This window comes from Stenella coeruleoalba (genome assembly GCF_951394435.1).
Source record: "Stenella coeruleoalba genome assembly, chromosome: 3".
Classification (NCBI taxonomy): Eukaryota; Metazoa; Chordata; class Mammalia; order Artiodactyla; family Delphinidae; genus Stenella; species Stenella coeruleoalba.
Window position 1 is genome coordinate 60754000 of NC_137148.1, and position 25270 is coordinate 60779269.

The 25270-nt window shown below is 42.1% G+C and overlaps 1 protein-coding gene across 6 annotated transcripts in view; it reads left to right on the forward strand.

Annotated features, from left to right (window-relative positions):
- The window catches only part of PDE8B (phosphodiesterase 8B), a 372638-nt gene that overhangs the window by 260828 nt on the left and 86540 nt on the right, over positions 1-25270 (forward strand). For all 6 annotated transcript variants that reach the window (XM_079917344.1, XM_079917345.1, XM_079917342.1 and 3 more), the window contains 3 exons: positions 14879-15019; positions 16565-16653; positions 18775-18835. In XM_079917344.1, the coding sequence (XP_079773470.1) occupies positions 14879-15019; positions 16565-16653; positions 18775-18835 (291 nt within the window). The remainder of the gene's footprint in view (positions 1-14878; positions 15020-16564; positions 16654-18774; positions 18836-25270) is intronic.

Below are 25270 nucleotides of genomic sequence, written 5' to 3' on the forward strand. Positions count from 1 at the left end.
CCCTGCCCTCACACGGGGTCAATGACATCAGTAGCCCACCGTGCCCAGGCCCTGTCATCAGCACGCTCATGAGATTATCTCATTTGCATTCAGGAACGCTATGAAAGAGACATAGGGCCTGATAATACAGAGGCCCAGGAAGGCCAAGGAACTTATCCAAGGAAAGCCTCAATAATAAATACTGGAACCAAAACATCCAGCCATGTCTTTCTGACTCCAAAGCCTTCCTACCTGGTTCCGTGTTGGGCTATATTGTTAGAATTTGTTTTTCTGGCTGTCCCATGACCTGGGTCTGAAGGCTTCCTCATGTTGCTGCCTATTACTGGCCCACCTGCCCACAGATCTGCCCTGAACCACAGTGAAATCAGACATGTTTCTGTTACAGACTGAGCACAAACCCCACAGCTCTCCCACTTCTACCTGGACTTGAACAGTCAATTCTGTTCTTGAAACACGTTTGCTTTGCACTTCTCTCTCTCTCTTTTTTTTTTAACAAGAAAAACCCAGAAATTTATTCATATGTACTTGTATACCAGGGAGATATCCAGGGAAAAGGAGATAATTCGCACCTCCCTCTTTTACGGGGAAGCCGGGTTGTGATTTTAGTGATGAGGAGAGGGGCGTCTCTGCTCTCTACCAGCCTTGTAATCTTGCATACAGTCCTTTAACAGGCAACTGAGTCCTTCCTTCTACAGTTAGCTCCTGGTGGTTAGGAAACCTGTATCTCTAGGAGACGTGATGTGGCGATGGTGTCACATGAATCACCTGCCAGCCTTTACCTTGAAGAGGAAGAAGCAGGGATTGAGGACAGTGGGTGCCTGGGAAGGGGAATCCCTGTATTAAAAGGGAAACTGACCTGACTGCAGGCTTTTTCTTGGGGCGCCCTCTCAGACCCCTTTAAAAACCTACCTGCATTCTGAATATAAAACTCAAGAACAAGGAGGAAGAACTTGAATAGAGGATATTATATGTAAGGGGGAAATTTAAAAGGCCTTTGTGCTATAGATTTTAAGATGGGTCATCATGAATGAGATACATCATGTACGTTCCTACTCAATACCAGAGTCCTTCTCGGGGCAGTGCCGCTTCACAGGGAATGTGCCCCTTAGTGCAGATGGTCAGAGGTCGGGCAGTAGCACTTAACATTTAGGAACAATAGCTACCTACCCATCCATCCATTGAAACTACCTATCTGTTTGCTTTAAAACACTTACATGGTGCTTACCATGTGCCAGAGGCAGTACTAAGCATTTTTTTAATTAAAAAATTTTTTTTTATTTTGGCTGCCTTAGGTCTTCGTTGCTGCACACAGGCTTTCTCCAGTTGCGGTTGAGCGGGGCTGCTCTTTGTTGCAGTGCGCGGGATTCTCATTGCGATGGCATGTCTTTGTTGCAGAGCATGGGCTTTAGGTGCACAGACTCAGTAGTTGTGGTGCACAAGCTTAGTTGCTCCGCGGCATGTGGGATCTTCCTGGACTAGGGCTCGAACCCATGTCCTCTGCATTGGCAGGCGGATTCTTTTTTTTACTTTTCTATTTTTTAATTTATTTTTTTAACATCTTTATTGGAGTATAATTGCTTTACAACAGTGTGTTAGTTTCTGCTGTATAACAAAGTGAATCAGCTATACATGTACCTATATCCCCATACCTCTTCACTCTTGCATCTCCCTCCCTCCAACCCTCCCTTTCCCACCCCTCTAGGTGGTCACAAAGCACCGAGCTGACCTATATCCCTGTGCTATGTGGCTGCTTCCCACTAACTATTGATTTTACATTTGGTAGTGTATATATGTCCATGCCACTCTCTCACTTTGTCCCAGCTTACCCTTCCCCCTCCCTGTGTCCTCAAGTCCATTCTCTAGTAGGTCTGCGTATTTATTCTCATCCTGCTCCTAGGGCCTTCACAACCATTTTTTTTTCTGATTCCATATGTATGTGTTAGCATATGGTATTTGTTTTTCTCTTTCTGACTTACTTCACTCTGTATGACAGACTCAAAGTCCATCCACCTCACTATATATAACTCAATTCCGTTTCTTTTATGAATGAGTAATACTCCATTGTATATATGTGCCACAATTTCTTTATCCATTCATCTGTTGAAGGACACTTATGTTGCTTCCATGTCCTGGCTATTGTAAATAGCGCTGCAATGAACATTGTGGTACATGACTCTTTTAGAATTATGGTTTTCTCACGGTATATGCCCAGTAGTGGGATTGCTAGGTCATATGGCAGTTCTATTTTTAGTTTTTTAAGGAACCTCCATACTGTTCTCCATAGTGGCTGTATCAGTTTACATTCCCACCAACAGTGCAAGAGGATTCCCTTTTCTCCACACCCTCTCCAGCATTTATTGTTTGTAGATTTTTTGATGATGGCCATTCTGACTGGTGTGAGGTGATACCTCATTGTAGTTTTGATTTGCATTTCTCTAATGATTAATGATGTTGAGCATCCTTTCATGTGTTTGTTGGCAATCTGTATATCTTCTTTGGAGAAATGTCTGTTTAGGTCTTCTGCCCATTTTTGGATTGGGTTGTTTGTGTTTTTGATACTGAGCTGCATGAGCTGCTTGTATATTTTGGAGATTAATCCTTTGTCAGTTGCTTTATTTGCAAATATTTTCTCCCATCCTGAGGGTTGTCTTTTCATCTTGTTTATGGTTTTCTTTGCTCTAAAAAGCTTTTAAGTTTCATTAAGTCCCATTTTTTAATTTTTGTTTTTATTTCCACTTCTCTAGGAGGTAGGTCAAAAAGGATTTTGCTGTGATTTATGTCATAGAGTGTTCTGCCTATGTTTTCCTCTAAGAGTTTGATGGTGTCTGACCTTACATGTAGGTCTTTAATCCATTTTGAGTTTATTTTTGTGTATGGTGTTAGGGAGTTCTAATTTCATTCTTTTACATGTAACTGTCCAGTTTTCCCAGCACCACTTAGTGAAGAGGCTGTCTTTTCTCCATTGTATATTCTTCCCTCCTTTATCAAAAATAAGGTGACCATATGTGCATGGGTTTTTTCTCTGGGCTTTCTATCCTGTTTCATTGATCTGTATTTCTGTTTTTGTGGCAGTACCATACTGTCTTAATTACTGTAGCTCTGTAGTGTAGTCTGAAGTCCGGGAGCCTGATTCCTCCAGCTCCATTTTTCTTTCTCAAGATTGCTTTGGCTATTCGGGGTCTTTTGTGTTTCCATACAAATTGTGAAATTTTTTGTTCTAGTTCTGTGAAAAATGCCGGTGGTACTTTGATAGGAATTGCATTGAATCTGTAGATTGCTTTGGGTAGTATAGTCATTTTCACAATGTTGATTCTTCCAATCCAAGAACATGGCATATCTCTCCATCTGATTGTATCATCATTAATTTCTTTCATCAGTGTCTTATAGTTTTCTGCATACAGGGCTTTGTCTCCTTTGGTAGGTTTATTCCAAGATATTTTATTCTTTTAGTTGCAATAGTAAATGGGAGTATTTCCTTAATTTCTCTTTTCAGATTTTTCATCATTAGTGTATAGGAACGCAAGAGATTTCTGTGCATTAATTTTGTACCCTGCTACATTACCAAATTCATTGATTAGCTCTAGTAGTTTTCTGGTAGCATCTTTCGGATTCTCTCTATATAGTATCATGTCATCTACAAGCAGTGATAGCTTTACTTCTACTTTTCTGATTTGGGTTCCTTTTATTTCTTTTTCTTCTCTGATTGCTGTGGCTAACACTTCAAAACAATGTTGAATTATAGTGGTGAGAGTGGGCAACCTTGTCTTGTTCCTGATCTTAGTGGAAATGGTTTCAGGTTTTCACCATTGAGGACAACGTTGGCTGTGGGTTTGTCATATATGAGCTTTATGATGTTGAGGTAAGTTCCCTCTATGCCTACTTTCTGGATGGTTTTTATCATAAATGGGTGTTGAATTTTCTCAAAAGCTTTCGCTGCATCTGTTGAGATGATCATATGGTTTTTCTCCTTCAATTTGTTAATATGGTGTATCACATTGATTGATTTGTGTATATTGAAGAATCCTTGCATTCCTGCGATAAACCCCACTCGATCATGGTGTATGATCCTTTTACTGTGCTGTTGGATTCTGTTTGCTAGTATTTTGTTGAGGATTTTGCATCTGTGCTCATCAATGATATTGGCCTATAGTTTTCTTTCTTTGTGACATCTTTGTCTGGTTTTGGTATCGGGGTGATGGCGGCCTCGTCGAATGAGTTTGGCAGTGTTCCTCCCTCTGCTATACTTTGGAAGAGTTTGAGGATAGGTGTTAGCTCTTCTCTAAATGTTTGATAGAATTCGCCCGTGAAGCCATCTGGTCCTGGGCTTTTGTTTCTTGGAAGATTTTTAATCACAGTCTCAATTTCAGTGCTTGTGATTGGTCTGCTTATATTTTCTATTTCTTCCTGGTTCAGTCTCGGAAGGTTTTGCTTTCCTAAGTATTTGACAATTTCTTCCATGTTGTCCATTTTATTGGCATATCGTTGCTTGTAGTAATCTCTTGTGGTCCTTTGTATTTCTGCAGTGTCAGTTGTTACTTCCTTTTTCATTTCTAATTCTATTGATTTGAGTCTTCTCCCTTTTTTTCTTGATGAGTCTGGTTAATGGTTTATCAATTTTGTTTATTTTCTCAAAGAACCAGCTTTTAGTTTCATTGATCTTTGCTATTGCTTCCTTCATTTCTTTTTCATTTATTCCTGATCCAATCTTTATGATTTCTTTCCCTCTGCTAACTTTGGGGTTTTTTTGTTCTTCTTTCTCCAGTTGCTTTTGGTGTAAGGTTAGATTGTTTATTTGAGATGTTTCTTGTTTCATAGGGTAGGAAGTATTGCTATAAACTTCCCTCTTAGAACTGCTTTTGATGCATCCCATAGGTTTTGGGTCGTGGTGTTTGTGTTGTCATTTGTTTCTAGGTATTTTTTGATTTCCTCTTTGATTTCTTCAGTGACCTCTTGATTATTAAGTAGTGTATTGTTTAGCCTCGATGTGTTTGTATTTTTTACAGATATTTTCCTGTAATTGATATCTAGTCTCATAGCGTTGTGGTTGGAAAAGATACTTGATACGTTTTCAATTTTCTTAAATTTACCAAGGCTTGATTTGTGACCCAAGATATGATCTATCCTGGAGAATGTTCCATGAGCACTTGAGAAGAAAGTGTATTCTGTTCTTTTTAGATGGAATGTCCTATAAATGTCATTAAGTCCATCTTGTGTAATGTATCATTTAAAGCTTGTGTTTCCTTATTTATTTTCTTTTTGGGTGATCTGTCCATTGGTGAAAGTGGGGTATTAAAGTCCCCTACTATGATTGTGTTACTGTCGATTTCCCCTTTTATGGCTTTTAGCACTTGCCTTATGTATTGAGGTGCTCCTCTGTTGGGTGCATAAATATTTACAATTGTTATATCTTAATCTAGGATTGATCCCTCAATCATTATGTAATGTCCTTCTTTGTCTCTTATAATAGTCTTTGTTTTAAAGTCTATTTTGTCTGATATGAGAATTGCTACTCCAGTTTTCTTTTGATTTCCATTTGCATGGAATATCTTTTTCCATCCCCCCACTTTCAGTCTGTATGTGTCCGTATGTCTGAAGTGGGTCTCTCGTAGACAGCATATATATGGGTCTTGTTTTTGTACCCATTCAGCCAGTCTGTGTCTTTTGGTTGGAGCATTTAATCCATTTACATTTAAGGTAATTATCGATATCTATGTTCCTATTACCATTTTCTTAATTGTTTTTTTATGCAGTACGCGGGCCTCTCACTGCCGCGGCCTCTCCCATTGTGGAGCACAGGCTCCAGACGTGCAGGTCCAGCGGCCACGGCTCACGGGCCCAGCCGCTCCGTGGAATGTGGGATCCTCCCAGACTGGGGCACGAACCCGTGTCCCCTGCATTGGCAGACAGACTCTCTTTTCCCTTGCTGCTTGTAACATTTTTTCTTTTTATTTAATTTTTGATAGTTTGATTAATATGTTTCTTGGGGTGTTTCTCCTTGGATTTATCCTGTATGGGACTCTTTGTGCTTCCTGGATTTGATTAACTATTTCCTTTCCCATAATAGGGAAGTTTTCAACTATAATCTATTCAAATATTTTCTCAGTCCCTTTCTTTTTCTCTTCTTCTTCTGAGACCCCTATAATTCGAATGTTGGTGCATTTAGTGTTGTCCCAGAGGTCTCTGAGACTGTCCTCAGTTCTTTTCATTCTTTTTTCTTTATTCTGCTCTGTGGTAGTTATTTCCACTGTTTTATCCTCTAGGTCACTTATCCGTTCTTCTGCCCTGGTTATTCTGCTATTTATTCCTTTTAGAGAATTTTTAATTTCATTTATTGTGTTGTTCATCATTGTTTGCTCTTTAGTTCTTCTAGGTCCTTGTTAAATGTTTCTTGTATTTTTCCATTCTATTTCCAAGATTTTGGATCATCTTTACAATCATTACTCTGAATTCTTTTTCAGGTAAACTGCCTATTTCTTCTTCATTTGTTTGATCTGGTAGGTTTTTACCTTGCTCCTTCATCTGCTGTGTTTTTCTCTGTCTTCTTATTTTGCTTAATTTACTGTGTTTGGGGTCTCCATTTTGCAGGCTGTAGGTTTGTAGTTCCCGTTGTTTTCGGTGTCTGCCCCCAGTGGGTGAGGTTTTTTCAGTGGGTTCTGTAGGCGTCCTGGTGGAAGGAACTAGTGCCTGTGTTCTGATGGATGAGGCTGGATCTTGTCTTTCTGGTGGGCAGGCCACGTCCAGTGGTGTGTTTTGGAGTGTCTGTGACCTTATTATGACTTTAGACAGCCTTTCTGCTAGTGGGTTGGGTAGTTTTCCTGTCCTGCTAATTGTTTGGCGTAGGGTGTCCAGCACTGTAGCTTGCTGGTTGTTGAGTGGATCTGGGTCTTAGCATTGACATGGAGATCTCTGGGAGATTTTCTCCATTTAATATTAAGTCGAGCTGGTAGGCCTCTGGTGGACCTGAACTCAGCTCTGCCACCTTCGAGGCACAGGCCTGACACCCGGCTGGAGCACCAAGACCCTGTAATCCAGACGGCTCAGAATAAAAGGGATAAATAAATAGATTAATTAATTAAATAAAGTTATTAAAATAATTATTAAAAATAAAAAAGAATTTTAAAGTAGTAAAAAAAAAAAAAAAAAAGAAGTAACAAAGAGCACAACCAAACCAAAAAAACAAATTCACCAATGATAACAAGCGCTAAAAATTATACTAAAAAAAAAAAAAAAGAAAAAACGGACAGAGAGAACCCTAGGACAAATGGTAAAAGCAAAGCTATACAGAAAAAATCACACACAGAAACATACACATACACACTCATAAAAAGAGCAAAAGGAGAAAAACATATATATCGTTTCTCCCAAAGAGAGGAGGAACTCAAATAAACAGGCTAATCTTACACCTAAAGCAATTGGAGAAAGAGGAAGAAAAAACCCAAAGTTAGCAGAAGGAAAGAAATCATAAAGATCAAATCAGAAATAAATGAAAAAGAAGATGGCAGAGTAGAAGGATGTGCTCTCACTCCAACTTGTGAGAACACCAGAATCACAACTAGCTGCTGGACAATCATCGACAGGAAGACACTGGAACTCACTAAAAAAGATACCCCACATCGAAAGACAAAGGAGAAGCCACAATGAGAAGGTAGGAGGGTCGCAATCACAGCAAAATCAAATCCCATAACTGCTGGGTGGGTGACTCACAGACTGGAGAACACTTATACCACAGAAGTCCACCCACTGGAGTGAAGGTTCTGAGCCCCACGTCAGGCTTCCCAACCTGGGGGTCCGGCAACGGGAGGAGGAATTCCTAGAGAATCAGACTTTGAAGCCTAGTGGGAATTGATTGCAACACTTCGACAGGACTGGGGGAAACAGAGACTCCATGCTTGGGGGGCACACACAAAGTAGTGTGCACATCGGGACCCAGGGGAAGGAGCAGTGACACCAGGGGAGACCGAAGCAGACCTACCTGCTAGTGTTGGAGGGTCTCCTGAAGAGGCAGGGAAGGGGGGGCTGTGGCTCACCGTGGGGACAAGGACACTGGCAGCAGAAGTTCTGGGAAGTACTCCTTGGAGAGAGCCCTCCCAGAGTCTGTCATTAGCCCCACCAAAGAGCCCAGGTAGGCTCCAGTATTGGGTTGCCTCAGGCCAAACAACCAACAGGGAGGGAACCCAGCCCCACCCATCAACAGTCAAGCGGATTAAAGTTTTACTGAGCTCTGCCCACCAGAGCAACAGTCTGCTCTGCCCACCACCAGTCCCTCCGATCAGGAAACTTACACAAGCCTCTTAGAGAGCCTCATCCACCAGAGGCAGACAGCAGAAGCAAGAAGAACTACAATCCTGCAGCCTGTGGAACAAAAACCACATTCACAGAAAGATAGACAAGATGAAAAGGCAGAGGGCTATGTACCAGATGAAGGAACAAGATAAAACCCCAGGAAAACAACTAAATGAAGTGGAGATAAGCAATCTTCCAGAAAAAGAATTCAGAATAACGATAGTGAAGATGTTCCAGGACCTCGAAAAAAGAATGGAGGCAAAGATTGAGAAGATGCAAGAAATGTTTAAGAAAGATCTACAAGAATTAAAGAACAAACAGAGATAAACAATACAATAACTGAAATGAAAAATACACTAGAAGGAATCAGTAGAATAACTGAGGCAGAAGAACGGATAAGTGACCTGGAAGACAGAATGGTGGAATTCACTGCTGCAGAACAGAATAAAGAAAAAAGAATGAAAAGAAATGAAGACAGCCTAAGAGACCTCTGGGACAACATTAAACGCAACAAAATTCATGTTATAGGGGTCCCAGAAGGGGAAGAGAGAGAGAAAGGACCCAAGAAAATATTTGGAGAGATTATAGTCAAAAACTTCCCTAACATGGGAAAGGAAATAGCCCCCCAAGTCCATGAAGCGGAGAGAGTCCCATACAGGATAAACCCAAGGAGCAACACAGCAAGACACAAAGTAATCAAATTGGCAAAAATTAAAGACAAAGAAATATTATTGAAAGCAGCAAGGGAAAAATGACAAATAACATGCAAGGGAACTCCCATAAGGTTAACAGCTGATTTCTCAGCAGAAACTCTACAAGCCAGAGGGAGTGGCATGATATACTTAAAGTGATGAAAGGGAAGAACCTACAACCAAGATTACTCTACCAGGTAAGGATCTCATTCAGATTCGATGGAGAAATCAAAAGCTTTACAGACAAGCAAAAGCTAAGAGAATTCAGCACCACCAAACCAGCTCTACAGCAAATGCTAAAGGAACTTCTCTAAGTGGGAAACACAAGAGAAGAAAAGGACCTACAAAAACAAACCCAAAACAATTAAGAAAATGGTCACAGGAACATACATATCGATAGTTACCTTAAACGTGAATGGCTTAAATCCTCCAACCAAAAGACACATGCTTGCTGAATGGATACAAAAACAAGACCCATCTATATGCTGTCTACAAGAGACCCACCTCAGAACTAGGGACACATACAGACTGAAAGTGAGGGGATGGAAAAAGATATTCCATGCAAATGGAAACCAAAAGAAAGCTGGAGTAGCTATACTCATATCAGATAAAATAGACTTTAAAATAAAGAATGTTACAAGAGACAAGGAAGGACACTACATAATGATCAAGGGATCAATCCAAGAAGAAGATATAACAATTATAAATACATATGCACCCAACATAGGAGCACCTCAATACATAAGGCAACTGCTAACAGTTATAAAGGAGGAAATCGATAGTGACACAATAATAGTGGGGGACTTTAACACCTCACTGACACCAATGGACTGATCTTCCAAAATGAAAATAAATAAAGAAACACAAACTTTAAATGACAGAATAGATTTAATTGGTATTTATAGGACATTCCATCCAAAAACAGCAGATTGCACTTTCTTCTCAAGTGCGCAGAGAACATTTTCCAGAACAGATCACATCTTGGGTCACAAATCAAGCCTCAGTAAATTTAAAAAAATTGAAATCATATCAAGCATCTTTTCTGACCACAACGCTGTGAGATTAGAAATGAATTACAGGGGAAAAAACGTTAAAAAAAGAAACACATGGAGGCTAAACAATACGTTACTAAATAACCAAGAGATTACTGAGGAAATCAAAGAGGAAATCAAAAAATACCTAGAAACAAATGACAGTGAAAACACAACGATCCAAAACCTATGGAAGGCAGCAAAAGCAGTTCTAAGAGGGAAGTTTATAGCGATATAAGCCTACCTCAAGAAACAAGAAAAATCTCAAATAAACAATCTAACCTGACACCTAAAGGAACTAGAGAAAGAAGAACAAACAAAACCCAAAGCTAGCAGAAGGAAAGAAATCATAAAGATCAGAGCAGAAATAAATGAAATAGAAACAAAGAAAACAATAGCAAAGATCAATAAAACCAAAAGCTCGTTCTTTGAGAAGATAAACAAAATTGATAAACCATTAGCCAGACTCATCAAGAAAAAAGGGAGAAGACTCAAATCAATAGAATTAGAAATGAAAAAGGAGAAGTAACAACTGACTGCAGAAATACAAAGCATCCTAAGAGAGTACTACAAGCAAGTCTATGCCAATAAAATGGACAAGCTGTAATAAATGGACAAATTCTTAGAAAGGTGTAACCTTCCAAGACTGAACCAGGAAGAAATAGAAAATGTGAACAGAGCAATCACAAGTAATGAAATTGAAACTGTGATTAAAAATCTTCCAGCAAACAAAAGTCCAGGACCAGATGGCTTCACAGAGGATTCTGTCAAACAAGTAGAGAAGAGCTAACACCCATCCTTCTCAAACTTTTCCAAAAAATTGCAGAGGAGGAAGCACTCCCAAACTGATTCTATGAAGACACCATCACCATGATACCCAAAGCAGACAAAGATACTATAAAAAAAGAAAATTGCAGACCAATATCACTGATGAATATAGATGCAATAATCCTCAACCAAATACTGGCAAACAGAATCCAACAGCACATTAAAAGGATCATACACCATGAGCAAGTGGGATTTATCCCAGGGATGCAAGGATTCTTCAATATACGGAAGTGAATCAATGTGATAAACCCTGTTAACAAATTGAACAACAACCAAATGATCATCTCAATAGACGCAGAAAAGCCTTTTGAGAAAATTCAACACCAATTTATGATAAAAACTCTCCAGAAAGTGGGCATAGAGGGAACCTACCTCAACATAATAAAGGCCATATACGACAAACCCACAGCAAACATCATTCTCAATGGTGAAACACTGAAAGCATTTCCCCTAAGATCAGGAACAAGACAAGGATGTCCACTCTCACCACTATTATTCAACATAGTTTTGGAAGTCCTAGCCATGGCAGTCAGAGAAGAAAAAAAAATAAAAGGAATACAAGTCGGAAAAGAAGAAGGAAAACTGTCACTGTTTTCAGATGACATGATGCTCTACATAGAGAATCGTAAAATGCCACCAGAAAACTACTAGAGCTACTCAATGAATTTGGTAAAGTTGCAGGATACAAAATTAATGCACAGAAATCTCTTGCAATCCTATACACTAATGATGAAAAATCTGAAAGAGAAATTAAGGAAACACTCCCATTTACCATTGCAGCAAAAGGAATAAAATACCTAGAAATAAACCTACCTAGGGAGACAAAAGTCCTGTATGCAGAAAAGTATAAGACACTGATGAAAGAAATTAAAGATGATACAAATAGATGGAGAGATATACCACGTTCTTGGATTGGAAGAATCAATATTGTGAAAGTGACTCTACTACCCAAAGCAATCTACAGATTCAAAGCAATCCCTATCAAATTACCAATGGCATTTTTTATGGAACTAGAACAAAAAGCCTTAAAATTTGTATGGAGACACAGAAGACCCCGAATAGCCAAAGCAGTCTTGAGGGAGAAAAACGGAGCTGGAAGAATCAGATTCCCTGACTTCAGACTATACTACAGAGTAATCAAGACAGTATGGTACTGGCACAAAAACAGAAACATAGATGAATAGAGCAAGATAGAAATCCCAGAGATAAACCCACGCACCTATGGTCAACTAATGTATGAGAAAGGAGGCAAGGGTATACAATGGATAAAACATAGTCTCTTCCATAAGTGGTGCTGGGAAAACTGGACAGCTACATGTAAAAGAATGCAATTAGAACACTCCCTAACACCATACACAAAAATAAACTCAAAATGGATTCAAGACCTAAATGTAAGACTGGACACTATAAAACTCTTAGAGGAAAACATAGGCAGAACACTCTTTGACATGAATCACAGCAAGATCTTTTTTGATCCACCTCCTAGAGTAATGGAAATAAAAACAAAAATAAACAAATGGGATCTAATGAAACTTAAAAGCCTCAGCTCCCCGCCTCCGCCTTCCCCAGTGGCTGAGCAGACAAGCCTCTTGGGCTGGTGAGTGCTGGTCGGCACCGATCCTCTGTGTGGGAATCTCTCAGCTTTGCCCTCTGCACCCCTGTTGCTGTGCTCCCCTCTGTGGCTCCGAAGCTTCCCCCCCCCCGCCCGCCGCTCCCTGTCTCCACCAGTGAAGGGGCTTCCTAGTGTGTGGAAACCTTTCCTTCACAGCTTCCTCCCACTGGTGCAGGTCCCGTCCCTATTCTTTTGTCTCTGTTTTTTCTTTTTTCTTTTGCCCTACCCAGGTAGTTTCTTGCCTTTTGGGAGGTCTGAGGTCTTCTGCCAGCGTTCAGTAGGTGTTCTGTAGGAGTTGTTCCACATGTAGATATATCTGATGTATCTGTGGGGAGGAAGGTGATCTCCACGTCTTACTCTTCTGCCATCTTGATGGTCTCCCGGCAGGTGGATTCTTAACCACCGTGCCACCAGGGAAGTCCCAGTACTAAACATTTTATACATACTCATTTATTTGTTAAAACAATTCTATGAACCAGGTACCACTGTCGTAGTCATTTTACACATGAGGAAATTGAGGACCAGGGAAGGTAAGCAACCTGCCCACAAGTCATGTAACTAGTAATGGGCAGAGCCAGGATTTGAACTTGGGTGCCTTGGCTCCATAATCCATGTCCTGGAGTATCTGCTGCATTGTGAGGTCACCTGGCATGAAAGTAGAGCTATGATTTCTACCCATATTTGCAACCTAGTAGCAAAAGCAGAATAAACACATGTGAAAATGTATGAGAATTTAGCCAACAAATAAGGAAAATAATACATTCTCAAGTTATCCATTCCTCAGATATTTACTAAACAGTTCTGAGTATCCAAAGAAAATCCAAAGTAGCCTTTGCCCTTGAGGATTTTCATGTCTCGTGGGGGAGAGAGAGAGAGAAAAATATAGATTCAGTGTAATAAGCCACCAGAAGCCTGCACAGGAGAGAGTGGGAGTTGTAGGAGTGGCACAAACTCAGACTGGGCAGGGGCTCAAGGACAGCTTGCTGGAGGAGGGGAGGGAAAAATTGGAGTTGACGTGACCAGCAGATGGGGAAGGGCTTTCTAAGCAGAGAGCAACTGGGCGGATGCCCACACGTGGGAGACAAGCACGCACTGCTCAGCTGCGTGCAGGGCTGGGCCAGGGCGCTGTGGGGCTGAACTGGTGAGCAGGGGTCCTGCTGCCCAGCCCAGGGAGGACAGTGACCACCACGTGAAGTGGTAGGAGATCAGTGAAGACAGTGTCACCGCCTCCTCCTCTTCAGCGACCTCCATAAGGCCTGGTGCCAAGGGCCCCAGAGCAACTTCCCGACTCGTCCACTTCCCAGGGGTAATTGTACTAGCAGCAGCTGTGTTCGCCAGAGAGTAGCTCCCCAGATGTCGCTGCATCACTCAGTTCCTCACTGCTGTCATCCCCGTGGAGGGCAAGAGTGATTACAGTTTGCAAGACCGTTTCTGAAACGGCAGATGGATATCAATTATGCCCAAAGAAATCTGTGACCTAGATACAGTGCGCTCATGTTTTCCCCATATTCATCGTCACTTGTCCCCTCCACTCAGCTGCTCATCTGGTGACTCTGTTCTTTGAGAAGAAATTGGAGGGTGGGGATAGCAGCCAGGAACCAGCCAAGGTGATAGCTCTAAATTCCAGGGCCCTGGGCAGAATTTTGGAAAGAAAACTCTGAGTCTGCTGGTCCCAGCATGTACCAAGCTGGGGGGCCGGGGCGGGGAGGTTTTTGCGGTACGCAGGCCTCTCACTGTTGTGGCCTCTCCCATTGCGGAGCACAGGCTCCGGACGCGCAGGCTCAGCGGCCATGGCTCACGGACCCAGCCGCTCCGCGGCATGTGGGATCTTCCCAGACTGGGGCACGAACCCGTGTCCCCTGCATCGGCAGGCGGACTCTCAACCACTGCACCACCAGGGAAGCCGCTGCCCAAGGCTTTTAACTTAATTTATTCTTCAGTTAGACTAGAAGCGGCCCCAAGCTAGAGCATTGGTTAATAGACAGTGGCAATTATCTATTAATAGTATCTAGATGCGAGAGATCGAATTGCTTCTTTGTAGAGAGGTGACTAATAGAAGCCACAATCTGTTGAATGGAGTTCTAGTTAATTTTTATTCTTTTTTTCAGAGTTTTTTCTTATTTCATGGGTGGTAGGTGATGAATAAGGCCCACTGGAGGCTGGCACTAGCAGATAAAAGCTTCTTGCTCTTTTTCTGCTGAAGAATGTCTTCCGATTTCCCAGAGGGCCCGGGGTGCTGGGATGGCAGTTGAATGAACGCATTGCTGCTCAGGAGGGAAGCACCTATTCCGGGGGCATTTGGGGCTGGGGGGTCGGGTCAGCACCCCCATCGGAGAGCGCTCGCCCAGGGCACGTTTCCTCTGTGTCCCAACAAGCGTTCCTGCGAGGCACACAGCACCCTGCCCTGACCTTTAACCGCTTCCCGTTCACAGTATGTCAACCCAGCCTTCGAAAGGATGATGGGCTACCACAAAGGTGAGCTCCTGGGGAAAGAACTCGCCGAGCTGCCCAAAAGTGACAAGAACCGGGCGGACCTTCTTGACACCATCAACACCTGCATCAAGAAGGGCAAGGTAAAAAAAAAAAAAAAAAAAATAGAGAAGGGCAAGGTGGGTGAAACCGAAGCAGTCCACAAACCCTTCCCCAATGCATTTTTTCTTCTGTGAGTTTTTATGTCACGTCTTTAACGTTGGCTTCTTTAATAACGTTGCAATTAAGTGAAAAATCCTTTATGTTTGCAAGATGAGTTAACTTTTGAGTTGATTTTGGATAGCAAGCGAACCTCGTGCTTATCCCGATGGTATAGAATCTGGTGATCTTGTGTAAGGAAAGTTCTTCCTTCACATGAATGAATCTCACCTGTCATGGCTGGAATTTCATACCTATCTCTGAGGAGAGCTGTTCTATATTTTTTAGTTTATCCAGTGTTTGGGGGACCAAGAGCGTTTAATATCAGTATTTACGTGTCTTACAGGCCCAGTTTTCGGTCAGTTTTCCTTTTTCTGCTCTCTTTACCCATCACAGTTCAGTTTGTCCAGCAACCTCCACTGCATCCCAGCAGATGAAGGCAGTGGTGCAGGTGCAGTGGGCATCTCTCCACAAGCCTTCCTTCCCAGAGGAGCATTGCTCTCATAGCTGGAACTGCCTTTCTTTTCATCATTCAGATGCTTTCTCTGATGTGAAGTAGTTAGATAAGCATTGTATTTATTTAATGGTGGACCATTTTATAGAAATAAAATGTTTGGCTTATATATCATGGCCAAAATTAGTCAAAGAAAAGAACATTGGGGCAGTGAGACTGAAAAGGAAACAGGACATTGTCAAGTCCTCCAAAAAATCTGCCTGGAGAGTACTGCCACACATCTAGTGACCCCAACATGCATACCAGTTAGCCATCCTTTGTGAGTGTGCAGGCAGAAATAGGCTGCAAAGAGTCTCAGGTCTAATTCAACCGCTTCCTCCCAGAAATAGTGGAGGTGCCACAGGCCCCCCCTTGAGGTCACCGGGCTCTTTATCCTAGCCGGTTCCTCAGGGTCGGGCCACAGCAAGTCTTCACACTCCCCTTCACACTCCCCATCCATGGAAACTGCCAGGAGCCAGATTAAGCCCAGAGAAGGCTTGGCTGGAGGCCCGATAGGATAGTAGAAGGATGATGGGCTTCAAGGAAAGTTAAGAGATAAATTTATAACCACATTTTTCACTTTCTCACGTGGGCACATTAGTCAGCATCTCTGAGCCTCTGTTTACCTATCTGCAAATGAAGGGTGATAATATCAAGCTCACAGGTTGCTGTAAAGATCTCGAGAAAGACCTCAGAAGAACCCCTTGACCTGGTGCCCCTACACCCACAGGGCTGAGAGCAGGAATGGCATCCACTGCTCAAGTGTCCCAGAACCAGGAGGGGCAGCCCCTGGTGGTGGGCTCATTGCTCTGGTGGGCTCCGTGCACTGTGACGATGAGCCTTACGTAGTCACTGTCGTGGTGGGTGCAACTCTGGAGCGGTATTTTGTGGAATGTAACAAAAGCATGTGGGAACTTCATGGCTGAACTTGATGAGACCCTCTGTAGGAGCCACCGAATGCCTGGACGGAAGGATTTTAAGAGTTCTCTTTATGTAGGAGTGGCAGGGGGTTTACTATGCCAGACGGAAATCCGGCGACAGCATCCAACAGCATGTGAAGATCACTCCGGTGATTGGCCAAGGAGGGTGAGCGCCAACTCTTAAACTCTATTGTTTTGAGGGGCCCCTGTGGGCGTTGGGTTTGTATATGGAAATGCAAGTGTGTTAGACCCACAAATAGTAGGATTGGGTCTGTACGTAGTACCTGCCGAGGACACCTCCGTGTGGCCGGCAGCAGCCCCAAAACAACACAGGCTCTTCTTATGCTTGTGGGCTTTATGAAGCATCGCCCCGACTGTCCACTTCCGCCTGATGGTCTGTGGGTCCACTGTCCCCACGCCGCAAGGAGCTCAGTTTCTAGGCCTTTCCCTGTCATCACAAAGACCACAGAACAGCAGGGCTCGCTGCCTCAGCCCCACCTGGGAGCCGAGCTTGTCCTTGAGGCACCGGCTCTGTGATGATTCTCTCCAGTCCTCGGGGCTTGTTCCACAAGGAAGACAGAACCCTGGGGGTCATGGTTAGGAGAAAAAGGTGTCTGACCAGAAGCTGAGACATCTGATTCCATGTGAATCTCAGGTTACCGGAGGAGCCTGTTCATTTGCAGAGAGATAAGGAAAATGCTCGATTCCATTTCCTTCTCCCAGTTACATTTTGTGAGAAGGTTTATGGAGCCAGACAGGACCCCCTAACAGTACATCACTGAGGAGCCTTCGTAAACAAGCCTGAAGGTCAACCAGCCAGCGTCATGGTACAGGTTCACAAGGGACACACGCTGTTGGGTGATGTTTTGGAAATAGAAAAGGAGCAGTTATGGTGCGAATAACCAGCAAAGACAGCCCTGTCTGTGACTCTTATTGTGTGGCTAGAAAACGTTCTGTAGTCAGCAAAGCGTAGGTTGTTTCCGCTCCAATTTTACTTATTTGTTAGTTTCAAAATTGTTCCCCCTCCGTTCAGAATCCACTGTCTCATGTTTCCTGCTACTTTGCTTCACTCCGCATGGTGGGGACGCTGGTAGCCCTGACCAGGGGTTTCGAGCGCACAGAGAGAGGCCCCCAGATCCCTCCTGAGCGCACAGGCTTCCGTGTGGCCATTTCCACCAGCGGTCAGAGCTCTGAGGCCACGATGGCCATCACATTATTGTTTCCAACCATCATCCTTAGACCGTCTTCTCAAGCTAAGATTCACTGTGTGTGTGTGTGACCAGAATTATTAGGTAACAAGGTGCAGGAGACCAAGTTATTGTTTGGTTATTTCTGTCAGAATGAGTTTTTCTGATTTTTCTGATGTGACAGATAAGAGCAAGAAGTTCTAGAGCCCAGAGACAGTGTTATTTTTTCCCCCAATATTTTCCCCCAGTGAGCTGTCAAAGGAAATTCTTAACTAAAAGTAGGAAAATTTTACCTCTTCCTATTTAGTGATGCTCACTACAGAATAACCAGGACTCTTCAGAGTCCTCCAGAGAAAACTGAACCAAAGAGGAAGACAGACAGAGACAGAGAGACAGAAGCAGAGACACAGAGAGAAGAGATTCATTACTATAAAATCTAACATAGTCCTCTGTAATTCTAGCTTCACTCAGTAGAAAATCTACCTTGAGCTGATCGTTGTGCAGGACTAAGGCACCTGTTGTCTTTCCCTGGTGTCCTTGTGGCAATGAGCAACACCACAGGCTGTTTGGGGATTCTGTCCATGATCTTAAAACAAGAGGGTTTTTCTGTGCCTGAAAAATGCCATCATTTATGATGACCGGGCTGTGAAAGAATGTGGAATATTAAATGTAAAAACAACAACCATGAACTTTGGTCATTGTCCAAATGAGTCTTTGCCTTCTATATAAGCTATAAAAGTATGAGTGTCGGCAGAATTAAATCCCATTTTAACTTAAAGTCTGGAGTAGCGTTTCATCCTGTTACTGATGCTATCTAGGAGCCAGGCCTCAGGAGTTGGTTAGAAAATGAAGTACCCATTCGGAAAGTGTTTCTGAGCCAGCTGTGATTAAAAGGGAAGCCCAGTTTCTGAAGGCATGTGTGGGCTGTGTGTGAAAAAAAAATGCATCTTTTATAGACTGTGTTTTGTCAGAATTTAAAATCTGCCCTAGAATGGACCCTGGAGTTTTACTTGAAGAAGATTCTGTTGACGTTTTCATTTGCTAATTTGTTGAATCATCTCATATCTGACTCACTAATAACTGATTATTTATGTTATTAGGAAAATTAGGCATTTTGTCTCCCTCAAGAAACTGTGTTGTACCACTGACAAAAATAAGCAGGTATGGTATTGAGTTTGCTTCATTTACTCTGTCGGCTTGACCATGCATTCGTTACATTCTCACCACGGTTCTCTACTTGTCTTTCTCCGTATCTTACTGTAGTTGCCAATTAAGAAACTTTATGGCAAAATTAGGCCCTTAGACAAATAGTAAAAGAAAAAATTCCCCAGCGAGCCTATACACTTTATTAGTAACGCATGTCAGTTATGATTTAGCTTGTGACTGTGCAGCTCAGGACCAATATATTTTATGAGAGCATAAAATTTTTCCTCCAAATAAAAAATGTTCTAATTTGCTACCTTAATTTCTTAAGTGAAAATTATATGTGCATTTGAGCATTTCACCCCTATAAATTCATGTCAAAAACAAAAATCATTTATAATTAGTACTATGATTTTTTTAACCCATTATATCATGTAGAACAATATATTTGAGTGTTTTCTGAAGTAACAGAATTTTAGTAAGTTGCTGTATTTAAGAACTTTTTTAGGTAGTTTTATCACAGAGAACAACGGTATTGATATTTTTCTTTTTTTTTTTTCACATCCTTATTGGAGTATAATTGCTTTACAATGTTGTTAGTTTCTGCTGTATAACAAAGTGAATCAGCTAAATGTATACATATATCTCCATATCCCCTCTCTCTTGCGGCTCCCTCCCACCCTCCCTATCCCACCCCTCTAGGTGGTCACAAAGCTGATCTCCCTGTGCTCTGCAGCAGCTTCCCACTAGCTATCTATTTTACATTTGGTAGTGTATATATGTCAATGCTACTCTCTCACTTCATCCCAGATTCCCCTTCCCCCTCCCCATGTCCTCAAGTCCATTATCTACGTCTGTGTCTTTATTCCAATCCTGCACCTAGGTTCATCAGAACCTTTTTTTTTTTAGATTCCATATATGTGTGTTAGCATACGGTATTTGTTTTTCTCTTTCTGACTTACTTCACTCTGTGTGACAGACTCTAGGTCCAACCACCTCACTACAAATAACTCAATTTCGTTTCTTTTTAAGGCTGAATAATATTTCATTGTATATATGTGCCACATCTCCTTTATCCATTCATCTGTCGATGGACACTTAGGTTGCTTCCATCTCCTGGCTATTGTAAATAGAGCTGCAGTGAACATTGTGATACATGACTCTTTGAATTATGGTTTTCTCGGGATATATGCCCAGTAGTGGGATTGCTGGGTCACATGGTAGTTCTATTTTTAGTTTTTTAAGGAACCTCCATACTGTTCTCCATAGTGGCTGTATCAATTTACATTCCCACCAATAGTGCAAGAGGGTTCCCTTTTCCCCACACCTTCTCCAGCATTTATTGTTTGTAGATTTTTTGATGATGGCCATTCTGACCAGTGTGAGGTGATACCTCATTGTAGTTTTGATTTGCATTTCTCTAATGATTAGTGATGTTGAGCATCCTTTCATGTGTTTGTTGGCAATCTGTATATCTTCTTTGGAGAAATGTCTGTTTAGGTCTTCTGCCCATTTTTGGATTGGGTTGTTTGTCTTTTTGATATTGAGCTGCATGAGCTGCTTATATATTTTGGAGATTAATCCTTTGTCCGTTGATTCGTTTGCAAATGTTTTCTCCCATTCTGAGGGTTGTCTTTTCATCTTGTTTATGGTTTCCTTTGCTGTGCAAAAGCTTTTAAGTTTCATTAGGTCCCATTTGTTTATTTTTATTTCCATTTCTCTAGGAGGTGGGTCAAAAAGGATCTGTGATATTTTTTCTTTTTGGTTTATACTTTAGTACTGGATTGTGTGTATTGTCACTTCATGCTGTAAAGTTTGTTGATTAAAAAGTATTCAACAAACATAATTACCAATGATCTATTTTTAATACAAATCTATTTATTTTATTTAGGTATTATTGATGTGCTATATTATATGTTTCAGAAGTGCAACATAGTTATTCGCAATTTTTAAAGGTTATAGTCCATTTATAGTTATTATAAAATATTGTCTATATTCCCTGTGTTATACTATATATCTGTGTAGCTTATTCATTTTAGACATAGTAGTTTACACCTCTTAATTCCCTACCCAATTTTTCCTCTCCCCCTTTCCCTCTCCCCTCTGGTAACCACTAGTTCTCTATATCTGAATCTGTTTCTTTTTTGTTCATTCATTTGTTTTATTTTTTAGATTCCACATATAAGTGATATCATAGAGTCTTTCTCTGTCTGACTTATTTCACTGAGCATGATACCCTCCAAGTCCATCCATGTTGTTGCAAATGGCAAAATGTCATTCTTTCTTATGGCTGAGTAGTATTCCATTGTGTGTGTGTGTGTGTGTGTGTGTGTGTGTACCTCCAGTGATCTATTTTTGAATATCAAACATGGCCTTTGACTTAGATGAAGATTTTAAAAGAAGGGACAGTGTCTCTCAGGGACATGAAGGGCTTCAGGGCATAATCCATTTTAGTGTAACATGTCAGAGGCTTGGGAAGTGGTGTGGGATCAGGAGGAAGCCTGGCCAGGCAAGGAAGTAAGCTGGGGCATGGCAGACCCAAGATGCCTGGGCTCCTCCCAGTGAGAAGGCAGCTCCAGAGGGGAGGAGACTCAGTGCAGTGAGCTTCCAGCTGGTGCCTCAGCCCGTCGAAGGTATCCATGTCCATCTGCTTTTTTAAAAAATAATGACTCAGTATTTGTATAGACTGTGAAATGATCACCACGGTAAGTCTAGTTAACATCCATCACCATATGTAGTTACAAATTTTTTTTCGAGAACTTTTAATATCTACTCTTAGCAAATTTCAAATATGCAGCATAGCATTATTGACTATAGTCCATGCTGTACAGTACATCCTCAGGACTTATTCATTATAACTGGAAGTTTGTACTTTTTGACCTCCTGCATCCCGTTTTTAAAATTAATTAATTTATTTATTTATTTATTTTTGGCTGCCTTGGGTCTTTGTTGCTGTGCGCGGGCTTTCTCTAGTCGTGGCGAGCGGGGGCTACTCTTTGTTGCGGTGCGTGGGTTTCTCATTGTGGTGGCTTCTCTTGTTGCAGAGCATGGGCTCTAGGCATGCGGGCTTCAGTAGTTGTGGCTCGCAGGCTCTAGAGCGCAGGCTTAGCAGTTGTGGCGCACGGGCTTAGTTGCTCCACGGCATGTGGGATCTTCCCGGACCAGGGCTCGAACCCGTGTCCCCTGCGTTGGCAAGCGGATTCTTAACCACTGCACCACCAGGGAAGTCTCCTGCATCCCTTTTACCTAACCCCCCCACCCCCACCTCTGGCAACCACCGATCTGTTGTCTGTGTGTATGAGTTTGAGGGTTTTTTTAGATTCCACATATTAGTGATAACATATGGTATTTGCCTTTCTCTATCTGATTTATTTCACTTACCGTAATGTCCTCAAGGGCCATCCATGTTGTTGCAAATGGCAAGATTTCCTTCTTTCTTATGGCTAAATAATATTTCATTGTATGTGTATATACCACATTTTCTTTATCCATTCAACCATCCATGGTTGTTTCCATGTCTTGGCTATTGTAAATAATGCTGCAGTGAGTATGGGGTTGCATATATATTTTAGAGTTAGTGATTTTATTTCCTTTCGATAAATACCCCAAAGTGGAATTTCTGGATCATATGGTAGTTCCATTTTTAACTTTTTGAAGAACTTCCATGCTGTTTCCCATAGTGGCTGCACCAGTTTACATTCCCACCAACAGTGCACAAGGGTTCCCTTTTGTCTACATCCTTGACAACACTTGTTATTTTTTTTACTTTTTGGTAATCGCCATGTTAACAGGTGTGAGTTTATATCTCACTGTGGTTTTGATTTGTATTTCCCTGAAAACTAATGATGTTGAACACCTATATGTATACCTGTTGGCCATCTGTTTGTCTTCTTTAGAAAACTATCTATTTAGATCCTCCACCCATTTTTTTATTGTGTTTGTTTTTTTGCTGTTGAGTTGTATGAGTTCTTTGTATTTTTTTAGATGCTAACTCCCTTATCAGACATATGATATGCAAATATTTTCTCCTATTTGGTAGGATATCCTTTCATTTTGTTGGTGGTTTTCTTTGCTATGCAAAGCATTTTAGTTTTATGTAGTCCCAGTTGTTTATATTTGGTTTCATTGCCTTTGCTTTTGGTGTCAGAAAATCACTGCAAGACCAACATCAAGGAGCTTATCCCCTATGGTTTCTTCTAGGAATTTCATGATTTCAGATTTTAAGTTCAAGACTTTAATCCATTTTGAGTAGATTTTTGTGTATAGTGTAAGATAGTGATCCAGTTTCATTCTTTTCCATGTGGCTATTTTTTTAAAATTTATTTATTTTTGGCTACATCAGGTCTTCGTTGCTGCACACGGGCTTTCTCTAGTTGCGGTAGTTGCGGCGAGTGGGGGCTACTCTTTGTTGTGGTGCGCGGGCTTCTCATTGCGGTGGCTTCTCTTGTTGTGGAGCACGGGCTCTAGGCGTGCAGGCTTCAGTAGTTGTGGCCCGTGGGCTCAGTAGTTGTGACTTGCAGGCTCTAGAGTGCAGGATCAGTAGTTGTGGCACACGGGCTTAGTTGCTCTGCGGCATGTGGGATCTTCCCGGACCAAGGATGGAACCTGTGTCCTCTGCATTGGTAGGTGGACTCCCAACCACTGCACCACCAGGGAAACCCTCCATGTAGCTATTTAATCCAACACCATTTACTGAAGAAACTATGCTTTCCACCTTACATATTCTTGGCTCCTTTGTCATAAATTAATTGACCATATATATATGAGTTTATGTCTGGACTCTCTATTGATCTACATCATTAGATACATTGAACTATCTATGCAGATAAATATGTCTGTTTTTATGCCAATACCATACTGTCTTGATTACTATAGATTTGTAACATAGTTTGAAATTGGGGAGTGTGATACCTCCAGCTTTGTTCTTCTTTCTTAAGAATATTGGAAAAATATTCTAGAATAGCAAAAGGAATCATGTACTTTTTTGTAAGATTTAGTTCAACATAAAACGCCTCCTTCAGCACTGAGTGTTTCGTCTGGAATCAGGAAATTTTCACTTAATAACATAAACTCATGCAGAGAGGCAAGTCCTTGGAGACCTCTGGGAAAGGAGGGGAACTGACTTTCACAGGAAAAAAATTCTCCCAACAGCAAAGTTTAGACATCACAGGAGGAAGAATGAAGTCCATGTGAGAGGTGGCATGGGTAGCGGGAGAATCACATGACATTCTGATTGCTTTTTAGAGACAAACTAGTGAACCCAAGCAGTGCAAACCAACTGCTATGAGCTGTGAAGCCACAATGCAGGACCCAGGCCCACTTGGGCTTGTTCACGCCCATCCAGAAATGAGTCGAGTATAGTCCACGTCCAAAACCAAGCAGAGCCTCCCCCACCAGCCTAGCCTTCCTCCTTCTCCTGCCCCGCTTTGCTGTTTAGTGAATGGACCCCGTCTCCTGTCACCATTTCCCTGCAGCTCCATGTGCCCAAATTCTAGCAGCCCTCCATGGTCCAGCCCAAGAAACATCAAGTTCCATCTCCCTCCTCGAGCCTCCAAAGTACCTTCTTTGCTGTGTATCACACCCACCATCGTGATGGCTACTTGTGGGCCTCACTGCCGTCTCCTCTCCAGCAGGGTCCCTGGGCTGTGCTTGTCTTTGTGTGCCCATGCTGCCTGGTGCGTAGTAGGCCCTCAAGCTGTTGGTGAGCTGGAGTGGACTTGAATGTCTCGGTCCTGGCCTCCTGCCACCTGTACACTCTTCCTGCTTCACAGGGAGAGCGGGCAAGTCCTTAGCACAGGACTCAGGGATGCAGAAGAAGAGGGGCCACCTCCTCTTTTCTGGGGCTCTAAATAGAAATGTCTTTATTGCCGTAAATTAGCTGCTGTTCTGAGAAGGGTGGAAATGCAGGGCTCAGATATCCTGAGCCATTGACGTCACCTAATCGTGCTGCACTGGCCTAGAGAGACACTTAGATTTTCCAATAACAAAGAATTTTTATATCTCTGGCCAGACACACTGTTTTTCCTTCTCATTAAAGGAGGCTGAAGTAAATGGTGATGGGTCTGTGATGGGAAGCGCTCCCTAGAGGGTGGGAGCAGCCCGTCTGCAGGTGGTTGTAGTGGCGCGGCTTTGGGGTTTAGCCCTGAAGTCAAAATCCACCCATGGGTTTGCATTTTAACAAGGAATGAAATTGGAAGCCAGGCTGCTGTCTGCTGGTGGTGCTTTTCATCAGCAAAGATCTTTTTTCCTATGTGAACCCTGTAGCTTTTTGCCAAAAGGCTGGAAATGCCCTGCGAGGTTAGTCTGCTGTAAACACTGTCACCCCCTGCAGCACTCACACATTTTCTCCCCAGATATGCATTAAACACCTGTTCTGTGCTGGCGCCAGGGACACGAAGTCTCTGCCCCAGAAGCTATGGGGCCACAGACAAATAAACAGGACACATTTCTAGA